The sequence below is a fragment of the Gekko japonicus genome, unplaced genomic scaffold (genome assembly GCF_001447785.1).
Source record: "Gekko japonicus isolate JY-2015 unplaced genomic scaffold, Gekko_japonicus_V1.1 scaffold247, whole genome shotgun sequence".
Lineage (NCBI taxonomy): Eukaryota > Metazoa > Chordata > Lepidosauria > Squamata > Gekkonidae > Gekko > Gekko japonicus.
Genome location: NW_015166427.1, coordinates 940,872 through 952,642, shown reverse-complemented (window position 1 = coordinate 952,642; position 11,771 = coordinate 940,872). Strand labels below are relative to the sequence as shown.

Below are 11,771 nucleotides of genomic sequence, written 5' to 3'. Positions count from 1 at the left end.
GAGCCTCCATCTCCCTGCAGTTAGCAGGAAAAGAGGCTCACCTTCAAAAGCCCTATGGCCTGGGAGTTCTCCCCGAACTCCCGTGGGGGTGCCAATCCAGCGGCACCTCTCCCCCTCGCTGCTGTGCCTTCCTAGAGAGCTGGGAAAGGCGTCCGCCATCGTTGTGTCGTAGACCCCGCCTCCACACAGTTGTCTTTTGATAGCCAACAAACCTCAGTATGAAGCAGCAACTGTTCATCATTAACAACACAGAGCTTCCAGAATAGTCAATCATTGAGAGCATGGGATTTAATTTTATTCACTGCAATAATGACAGTGTGTAATGACTTCTGCAGGTGACCACGAAGATTTTTTGCAACCAGATGTTGGCAATGAATGACACAGTGAATTTGCATTTGGTAGTGCTTTTTTCAGGAAAGCAACACACCCACAGTAGTGACCAGTCACTGATGGTGCTTCATCAGTTGCACAAACAAGTATGTTAGAAGTGGAATTTCCTCGTCATTGAAGAACCGGTCTTCCACAAGCAAGTATGTTAGAAGTGGAATTTCCTTGTCTCTGAAGAACTGGTCAACAACATGGAACACTGACTCCTCTTTAACATCTGTAAGGTTGCCTTGCAAATAACAACTCTTGAGCCAAACTGTCTTCTCTCCTTATATATAATTGAATAGTGGGTGCCAAAGTTCTAATTCTAAAATGCACTCCCTTAGTGTATGGCTGATGGCACTGCTCCTCAGCATATATCGCCACCAATCAGAAGGCAAAGCCCGGGTCCCGCCCACACCACAACTGCTGCGACAACCTGGTCTTTTGCATATGGAAGCTGATTGGACTTCACTCCATTCCACACCTCAAACTCCCCCCCCCCGCAAGGCAGTTGGAATGTCAGTTGCATATGGAATCTGCTGTATTCTGGTGATGTGCAGGTCCCAGATTCATGTTTTAAAAGCAGACTGACACTGTTTACCCAAAGCCAGAGCACTCTCCCAGAGCCTCTTTCTAGATCCCGTTGTATTTATTTCCACAACGGGCCTTATTTCTAGTCTTTTATAAAGCACACATAAGCAAAATTCACTGCCTGGTAAAGTTTACTCATCTAGCTATAATGAAAGTTCTGTTGTCCCTGGTATGCCGCACAACATATCTTCCACATTTTCAGTCATTTCATTTATGAGTCTTTGCTCTGAATTGTTGTTGAGAGGAATTGTCTCTCAGGACTTACCAGCAAAAACTTGGAAAAGGACAAAGAGACAAAAACACACATAGTGATGACGCTTTCTAAAAATTCAGATCTCTCCACCAGATTTCAGCACTATGCAGAGGCTGAAACTTGGAGTGCCATTTGCCAGCATGGTGCCATAACCTGGTCAACGTAGTCAGAGGGGCCCACCTCCAGTACCCCACCCACCCTTTTGTCTCTTAGCATCCCCCCAGGTAACCCCACCCTCTCAGGGGTGGTACTGCTGCCCCCTTTGGGAACCACTGGTCTAAAATTATTCACTAGTTACATACATCATAATTTGGCATGTCTTTATATCATTGATTTAATTTTGGAATTGTGTGGCTATTGATCCTCTGTCTTCTCACAGAAGACAGAAAATCTGCATACCTTCTTTTCCGATACTTGACAGAAATGTTACTCACATTTCCTTTATTCTATTTGTAGTCCAAGCTTGACAATGCTTAGAAATTTTAGTAGCTACATCTGGAATACAAACATTACTAGTTGACAGAGTAACTTCTATCAATACATTCTTATCTAAGGATCAAAGCAGCAAGTTTTACCTGCTTGAAAAAAGAGAAACAGAAACACTTCTGTTCATCATAATATTGTAGAGTTACATCAAAATGAGTAGTGTAAAAGCAGAGCAAGTCCCATGTTTATGGGTTATCCAGGAAAGTTGTTAAACGTTATCTGCATTGATAAAGCCTACAATGCTGAACGTATCACAAGTTCTGTGCAAAATACGCAACATGAAGAGGAAAAGGACATTTGATAGGGGTTTTTTTGTATCTACCTCAATGTTTTTGCTTATCAAGTTATTTAAAAGAACAATACTGGCAGTGGCTTGATACTCTTGACTGATAATGAATGTAACCTGGATGACCTTCAGAAGGAAAGGCTATAAATTGAAGAGGGTTACCTGGCCATTTCTTTGGGCACCAGCTGAAGTACTTGTTTTCTTAAAGGGCTCCTTGTTTCCAGGAGGGGGGAAAATGGCAACTTTAAACGAAAAAAAGACCTGCAGTCAAAGAATGGAAAATTTCCGGCGTTTTGTGTGGAACCCAGACACAGGACAATTAATGGGAAGAACCTTGATTAATTGGGGTATGTGGTCATGAACTTATAAAAAGTATAGAATATTGGCAATTTTGTGCTGCTGGGATGTGCTCGTTTCCAATGTTGCTATAAGACATAAAATTTGATAAATGACTAGTATGCCATATTAAAGAAAAAATTCAGCTACCAAGATGGTACAAGGCTGAAAAAGCAAAACTGTATATTGAAACCAATTTTACAAGTTCAACTGCCTTAGCAGCTGGTTCATATGACTTTAAAAAATCACTTAAGAGTGATTCAGAAATAGAATACAGAACTATTTAAAAGGGCCAGAAATTATAGTCTGTGGGAGAAGCAATACAAGAAGCTATGGCAACTTCATTCTCTTTTACATGGATCAAAAGAATCACGACTATTTCTGTTAACTAGAGGGAAGACTGGGATTGTTTTTCATGCTGGCACAGGGACTATCAATTCCAAGGAAAAGGTACAAAAAAAAAAACAAAAAAACAAAAGATGCCCTGACCTGGATAGCCCAGGCAAACCTGATCTTGTCAGATCTCGGAAGCTAAGCAGGGCTGACCCTGGCAAATACTTGGATGGGGAGACCTCCAAGGAATACCGGGGCCTGGACACAGAGGCATGTAATATCAAGCCACCTCTCTGAAATGTCCTAGCCCCACTAGGGGTTGCCAGAAGTCACGACGACTTCCAGGCTCACAAGCACATACACTCACTCACACACAATTTTTGTTTAAAAAAGACAATGGGCATGCCCAACACAATGATGAACCTAAAGCTTTTAAGATCTGGCCTTTATCTTCAAAGGGGTGCTATTATTTGCCTCTCAACTACTAGCTTCTGAAGGGATGTAATTTTTGTGTATAATTCTACTATGTTACTTATGCATGAGTTAACATTAGATACAATGCACATCCCCTCTCATTCTAGCTCAAATACCTTTTAAAGCAGCGAGTGAAATATTTGTTCCTTAGATTTCAACAGAAACATGTCTTTTTTTGCCCATTTTATTACAAATTTTGAATTCTATCTATCTATCTATCTATCTATCTATCTATCCATCCATCCATCCATCCATCCATCCATCCCTAGATACTGATAGTTGGAGATACATCCACAGCTTCCTTGCATAGTATCTGAAAAAGAACTCTAGTTATGTCATGAAAGGAGTAAACACAAAACATAAGATCAGGTCTGTACTGATGGATCTTTCAGGGCACATCTGGTCAGTCAGCCTCTACAGGGCACACTGGATCACACGTGGTATCCTATACATTTCATTCCATTAGCACTGCAGTCCACTGTAATTGGAAGTTCCTTCTTGGTCTCATTAGTGACATTGTACAGAGTCCTCCTGAGCCACATTGCTTTGGGAGAGGGAGGGGAGGGGATCTCTATATCTCCTGCTTATATGCTAAATTGGGAATGCCTATGATATCTTAAAGCCTAATGCAATTTTGGCCAGTTGCTCTTCATCCACAACCAACAGTATGCACTTTACTACTGTTCTAAATCATAACTGTACCGTGGAGCATACTACATCAGATAATTAAATACTGTGTTTTAAACCACAATTGCTGTAACCTATTTTAATGTTTTCTTAATAGTATGGATCAGCCTTTATTATGTTGCTTTCTATGTGGTGGTGACTGGGCTGTTTGCACTTTCCATATATTCTTTAATGAAGACTCTCAACCCATACACACCAGACTATCAAGATCGATTAAAATCACCAGGTACTATATGATTCTTCTGCCCATTCTATGAAAGCTATAAAATGTCCAGATTGCTAATTCTGTAGACAACTTGAAAGTATGGGGGGGGGGGGTTGACTTTAGTGTTGCAGCCTTAATGCTGGTGATCTCTACCTCCTCCTGTGGTGCTAGATTTTAGAAGGCTTAAGAGGCAAAGTTTTTATGAGAAGAAGAGAAGAAGAGATTGGATTTACACCCCGCCCTTCACTACCCAAAGGAGTCTCAGAGCGGCTTACAAACTCCTTTCCCTTCCCCTCCCCACAACAGACACCCTGTGAGGTGGGTGGGGCTGAGAGAGCTCTTGACAGAATCTGCTCTTTTTCAAGAACAGCTGTGCCAGAACTATGGCTTGCCCAAGGTCATTCAGCAGGTGCAAGTGGAGGAGTGGGGAATCAAACCCAGTTCTCCCAGATTAGAGTCCGCGCACTTAACCACTACACCCAACTGGCTGAGAACATCATTCCTGCAATCTGATTTTTCTGACAAATACCATGAGACAGAAAGTAAGGCAGGAAAACTCAGAAGTATTCTTTAACTTAGTGCACAAGGTTTTTATGTGCAGATGTCAATTAAGGCACTATGAGGTGATAGTAGATTGAAATAATACATCTCTGTATCGTTCCAATTTTAGTATATGTGCTGCCGAAGCGAGCATAAAAGAATACATGCAAAGAACCCTAAAAAACCCCTCTGCTGTAATTAATATGGGGAAATACACAAAAGAGGTTTAAATTATCACGCTATTATGAAGTAGTCTCCTGTATGTTTCATTCAACGCCCACCGCAGTGAAAAATAATCCGTGAAGATTATTTTTCCTAACTGAAGAGTGAAATACATGCGGTTGGAAAAATTTTAAATCTGAAAAAAGATTGCTTGCTAGGACCCTGCAGTGAAGTTGCAGAGATTTGAAGTGGCAGAATGAGTTTCACCACATCAGCCTACAGGTAAAGGATCAGAGAGAAACACATTTTAAAATTTCTCTCTATGCAAAATATACAAAAAACTCTCTGGAAACATAAAAACAGCAGAGCAAACAAGGAGCATTCTCTTGCATGTCCTGAGAACCAGAACTAAGTTTCTGTTCTCCAGGAAACACCCCAAATAGGTTTTCTGTAGAATAGATGTATTAATAACATTTCTGGAATAATGGAGATTTCTAATAAGCCCAAGATTGTGGGTGGCTGTCAGGAACAGAGACTTGATACACATCTATCAGTAAGTTTTATTTATATATAAATTCAGTCATAATAGAAACAAACGATGTAATAACACAATTGTTTCTTTTCCCCCCTTTAAATTTGTATAATTAATGCTGGTCTTCCAATAAAGGGGTGACATTACGACCAGATAAATATGGAGAGAAAGGATTGGAAATTTATTACAGCCTCTCTTCCAATAACTCCTGGGAAGGTTTCGTGACGTCTCTTGAAAGATTTCTTGCAGGTAACCAAAAACAAACAAACGGAACTATACTTACACGTTTCTAGTCCCTGTGGAGATGTTCAGGGGCATTTAGTTGATAAGTGTTTAAATTGGATTTTCTCTATTTTCCCAACATGTTGGTTTGTGAATTGCCTTGAGTCACTGTGGACACTGAAAAAGGCAGCACGTTACTGTTTTAATAAAAGATGCATGCACAATGGGCACCCAAACAGCTTTACAGTGCAATCCTAAGGGCTGCCCACGCCACAGCAGCCAAGCACCGGTCTAATCATGGAGCAGCTAGTCTGCTCTCTTAAAGGTTCTGGCAGAGACTGGGAGGCAGGCAAAAGACTGAGAAACAGGGTCGCAGAGGCTGCAACCACATAAGTGTCCCCAGCAACAATGCTGTTGCATCCCGTACACGTCACAAGGCACGATGACAGCACTGTGATGGACAGGGCAGTCAGGACCGATCATGGGTCAGCAGGAGCGGGGGCCCCAGCCTCCACATGTCACAGCTGAGGGTTCAGAAGGAATAGGGCCATGAACTGTGGGGCGGTGTCCACAGAACCCCCCCCCCCAAGCAGCTGAGTCCTGCCTAGCAGTAACACGGCACCTGACAGAGTTGGCAAGGGCCACAGCAATCTCCCACCACCAGCAATGCCAACCAGGTCCACGGCCTGGACGGTCCAAAGGCTGCAATCACTAAAAAAAGAGCATGGAGAGAAGACAAAGAGAGTGTGCCCAGTCACAGGTGTGTCCTGCTCATGGGTAGGGGTGCTTCCTGGCAGGTCAGGCATACGGCTGAGGGTGCCCCTGTTCCACCCCCACTGGCGGTGGAGTAGGGGAAAAGCCGCCTAGGCAGGCCACTGTGAGGGGGCATGCAGTGCCACCGACAGATGCCCCAATAGCCTCTTGGTGCGTACCTGTCCATAGGTGTCTCCAGCTACTCCTGCTTGCTTGCCACCCACATGAAGATAGGGTGGGGAGATGGGCTGCAAAGCAGGGCAATGGGTAGGAGGCAGAAGTATTGGGGCAAGAAGTCGGGCACAACACTGAACACAAGTAGGGGAATACAAGGCACAAGGGCTGCCCTGCCACTCAGTTATTTGGGGGACATGTGGCTGAGGCTAGGGTAGTTTCTGTGATCCCTTACCCACACATTAATACCTCCCTTCTAGATGTCAGCCTCCCAGGGTGACAGATTCCCACCCCTTACAGCAGGCACACATTCTCCAGGTCCACCCACTGGCCCATCTTCCCTTCACAAAGAAGCCAGGTGTAAGGTCAGCCTTGGAGGTGCTACTGGACCCCCGCTGTGTTTGGTAGATGACCATGACAGGCCATCTACACAACCAACCACAACCACCCAAGCATCAACATCCCTGGGTCACAGCCCTCCCTCCTGGACATGTCATCAGGCAGCCTTAAGGGGGAGTCTGCCACAGATGGGATGTACTAAAGGACACGATTGTCCACAATGGGCGAGGCTTGAAGGCCACTGGATATATTGGGAGCCAAGAATGCCAACTGACTTGCATTGGCCTACTGCAATATATCACAGCCCCCAAAAGTTGCAGTTAAATTGTGGAATGAATTTTGAATGAACGTCTCTGGGCCAAGAAAGGCTGTTCTGGGGCTGGAATGGCAGCCCACAAAGTGGAATGATGTAGTATGAGTGTAGTAGTAGTATGAGTGTTCTGCAATTGGAGTAGTATGAGTGTTCTGCAATTAGAATGGCAGCCCTTGGACTGGAATGACAGCCCCCGGGACCATATAAACTGTTCTGTAGCTGGAATGGCAGCCCCCAGAATGGAATGACACCTAGAGGTGTCATTCCATTCTAGGGGCAATCTATCTCAGGCCAGAGAGCTTCATTCAAAACCCATTCTGCACTTTCATTGCAACTTTTGTGTGCTGTAATACATTGCAGTGAGAGGGAAAGTGATATGTTATAGCCCAATCTCATCAGATCTCAGTACTTGGGAGACCAGCAAGGAAGATGGCAGAGAAAGTCAATGGCAAGCTACCTCTACTTGTCTCTTGCCTTGAAAACCCCTTGCTGGGGTCAACTGAGCCAAAGGAGGTGAGGAGAGAGGAATTATTGTAGGACATCCTGGTTAAGTTACCTGCTTTGAAAACGTTTTTGTAACACCACCTAAAAATAATTCTCTCCTACTTCGTCTATCAACCCATGTAGCATACAATGAAAGCGTACAGCATGACAACCAAAACTGTACTACAGAAGACTACTTCGTCCAGACGTCATTCAAGGCTCCAAATCACACAAAATTTTCTTGCAAATTTACCCGAGAGATGCTTGAAAACTGCTCAGGTCTGACAGATCCCACGTTTGGATTTTCAGAAGGAAAGCCATGTTTGATCATAAAAATGAACAGAGTAAGTATCAAAGTAGACATTTAAAAGCATGATTTGTTAAACTATGTTATTAAGTTCAGTCATCTGAAAATTGGTAGCCTTTACCAACAATCTGAAACCTGCTTATTCCACAGTAAGAGTTCTTTAGTACTCTAAAGACTGTAAAAAATAATAATCTTAAGATCACTATTTGTCTGAAAGAAAAGGGAGATGCCCAAATTCATACTACTAATATAGTGATTAGTGTAACTAACAATCCTAACAAATAACGCATCTGTCAGCATTCAAGAAAAACAAAAATAGGAATAAGACTTCCAATATCTAAAAGCTAGCTAAAAGAGTTCCTATACCTAAGTGGCTAAAAAGGGTGGAACACCTAAGGCTCCAAACATGTAGAGTTTACATGTGAGGTTAACTGGAACTCTCCCTACTATATCCAATGCTGAGCTCACCTGGTGCCATAAATTGGAATGAATTTTTGCATAAGCCAAGCGCTCACTGGCCTGGTACAAAAATCTCACTGCAGTGGTTAATGAAGAATTCTACTGTATTACAGATTATCAATTTTCGCCCTGGCCACGGCACTGCACCAAGAGTGAATTGCACAAGTCTAGTAAGTATGGGTGCCAAATCTATTTATAAAACTTACACACACACCCCTTTCTGCTTTCAACAGGGCGCTACCAAGGCAGCTAACAGATTAAAAAAGGCACAAAAGCACATCTTAAAACTACTGAAACCAAACAAAAATCACATTATTAAAACCAAAGCTAAAAATACAGAAACAAATCCTGTTGCACGGCAGTTATTTCTATTTCAATTAGATCTGCAACCCACACCTATGCATTCAGCATGAAGACCCATCGGTCCAAAGATTTAAGGGTGCATAATATAATAGCCATTGGGCATGTGCAGAGATTTGTGCTTGCAAAAAGTGTGGAGGAGGGGAGCTACTCTGGTGCAGAGAAGCAGGTATAAATTATTTCCAAAATCTCTTGTACACAGTCCAAAAACTAATTTATCCTTGCAAATATGTATAGTGTTCAAGGCCATTAGCTGCATCTCCTTGCAAACATATTTAATAAGATTCCAAGATCTGCTTTGTTTTTTTATACACCAAAGGCAGCAAGCAGCAAAATGAACTGAAATTAAACTTTATTGCTTCTATGTCCTACAAGTAGATATATTTTTCTGATTTGGCTTGTATGTAATTGAAGAGAGTACCACTTTTACTCCAGTAAAACTTACAAGTCGTCATGGTAAATGGTGTACACATTATATGTATCAAGGTTAAATGGGTGGCAACCCAAGAAAGAGTCCTCTGTGTACTGGGACCAAAATTATGGAACTCCTGTCTCCCCTGGGGAATTTGTCTGTCCTCATTAATCACTGCCTTCCCCCAGTCAACAAAGACTATCTGTTTCGCTTGGCATTCCCTCACTGGCCCTCCTTCCTGTTTATGTGCTTTTAACTGTTTATGTGTTTTGTTTAATTGTTGTTTTTTATTGGTTTTATAATATGCATTTTTGAAAGCTAGTTTTAAAGGTTTTGATTGTTCACTGCCTTGGGAACTCTGTTGGGTTGGAAAGCGGCATAAAAATGTTTTAACAAATAACTAATTTCCTAAGTTTTTCATAGGGAATACCAGATCATGTATTAGCTGTGTACCCACGACCAACCACTTATCATTTGAAAACATTGCCCCAGAAAAAATGAACATGCTGTGGTGGATCTCTAAAGCGGTCTTATCATCAAAATTTGGATTGGAGTGATTGATGACTTAAATCCTTGAAGATGATCAACCTCCAATTGTCTCAACTAAATTATTTACTTATCGTTCATACACTAGTACTTACACTTGCTTTCTCTGTAAATACTAGGAAGCTAATAAGCCAGTGGATGCACAATATTATCCTGAAAATGGTACCTTTAGTCTTCACTACTTCCCTTATTATGGATGTAAAGCACAGGTATGTTTCCCCCCCACAATCACAGTTTTAATTTTGAAGGATTTATTACAAATTTTAAAACAATGGAAGAGCTAACTGTTTATCTTTTTACTTTCATCTCAGCCTAGCTACGTAAATCCTTTGGTAGCTGTGAAACTTCTCAGCATTCCATTGAACAAGGAGGTAGCCATCGTATGCAGAGTTGTTGGTGCTGGAATTACTTTTGGTAATCCTCATGATCCATATGAAGGAAAAGTGGAATTCAAAGTTAGGATACAAAATTAGACAATAGCAATAATGACTTGAGAGTTCATAAAACACTGCAGGGTTTATGTATCATGTAATTTTGTGTTGCTTATAGTTTCTATTTTAAAACCTCTACTTTTGAACACAAAAAACATGTTTGGCACTTATCGCTTGTATATTAGTGCTTTTAAAGATGTTAATAAAATTTCTTCTTCACTTTTAAAAACACCAAGAAGCATACTATCTTCCTAACAGGGCAATTTTTAAAAAGATACATGTTTTTTGTAATTTCATTAGAAGTGTTTTAACCAATATTGTGTATTTTTCAAAAATATTAAATGAAATAATGTCATATGTTGTAATGCTCACCTATTACGTTTGGTATAGAGAGAACTTTGGGCATAGAGCATGGGATATTCTGGACTGTTAAAAAGTTTGAACAGCAAACTCCACAACTGAACCTCTTTCCCAGTTTAATATAGCTTAGCCCTGAACTGGACAGCCCAGGCTAGCCTGATCTTGGAAGCTAAGCAAGGTCGGCCCTGGCCCCTGGCAAGGAAGTCCAGGGTTGGTAGCTACATAGAGGCAGGCAATGGCAAACCACCTCTGAATCTCTCTTGCCTTGAAAATCCTGCGGGGTCACCATAAGTTGGCTGCAACTTGATGGCACTTTACACTCAAATAGCTCAGTCAAAGACAAGTGAAATTATTATTTGAAACGAACACATAAAAGCTGTATTTGGACAAGACTTAGCTGGGTGGCGTTAGAGCCAATGAATCACAAGCAGAACTCTTAATGGAGGACTTAATGGAAATCTGTTCGAAGTTAGACAGTGACAGCTACTTGGTAAAGGTAAAGGTTCCCTTGCTCGAAAGCCAGTCGAGTCCGACTCTAGGGTTGCGGTGCTCATCTCCGTTTCAAAGCCGAAGAGCCAGCGCTGTCCGAAGACATTTCCATGGTCATGTGGCCGGCATGACTAAACACCAAGGTGCACGGAACGCTGTTACCTTCCCACCAAAGTGGTACCTATTTATCTACTTGCAATTTCTTGCTTTCGAACTGCTAGGTTGGCAGGAGCTGGAACTACAGACGGGAGCTCACTCCGTCATGTGGTGCACTCGGGTCTCGAACTGCTGAACCACCGACCTTCCACAGCCTGCAGTTCAGTGTCTTAACCACTTGAGCCACTGCAGCTCCTTGGTACAGGGGTGTTAAACCTACTGCTCATGGGCTGGAACCAGCCTGCCCAGGCCTTTAATCAGGCCCCAGGGGGGGTCTCTCTTCTCTCCCCCCATACCTGCCAGTCCTTGCAGTTCTGAGCTTGAGCTGCCTTAGAATATAAAGAGCAGAGGGCAGGGCAGCCTCTGAGCAGAGCGCACAGAACGGGGCTGCCAAACTTCCCAGCCACCCACTCCTAGCCTCCCTAGTCCTCCTCACAGGTAGAAGCTGGGGGGGGGTGTGTGTCCCCTTCTGCTGTGACCCTTGTGCTTCAACTTGCTTTGCAAAATCCCACTATTCTTCCACTTTTCCAATTTAGGCAAACATGTTTTAAGGGCATGGCGGGGGAAGTTTGGGACCAGCCAGGATTAAAGGAGATTTGGGACCGGCCAGGGTTAAAATGTAGAGTTCTGCAAACTCAAGGGACTCCAGTTTTGCAGAAATATTAGTTTTAACACACACACACACACACACACACAAACACACACACACACAC

General features: G+C 42.6%; 1 protein-coding gene across 1 annotated transcript; it reads left to right on the top strand.

The window, feature by feature from the left end:
• Window positions 1–2,220: 2,220 nt before the first annotated feature.
• On the top strand, window positions 2,221–10,095 carry ATP4B (ATPase, H+/K+ exchanging, beta polypeptide). Its single transcript, XM_015411774.1, has 7 exons — window positions 2,221–2,332; window positions 3,913–4,041; window positions 5,390–5,503; window positions 7,683–7,882; window positions 8,418–8,484; window positions 9,746–9,831; window positions 9,934–10,095. Exons 1-7 carry the CDS (start codon window positions 2,221–2,223, stop codon window positions 10,093–10,095), a joined length of 870 nt encoding a protein of 289 aa, XP_015267260.1.
• The last annotated feature ends 1,676 nt before the right edge of the window (window positions 10,096–11,771 follow it).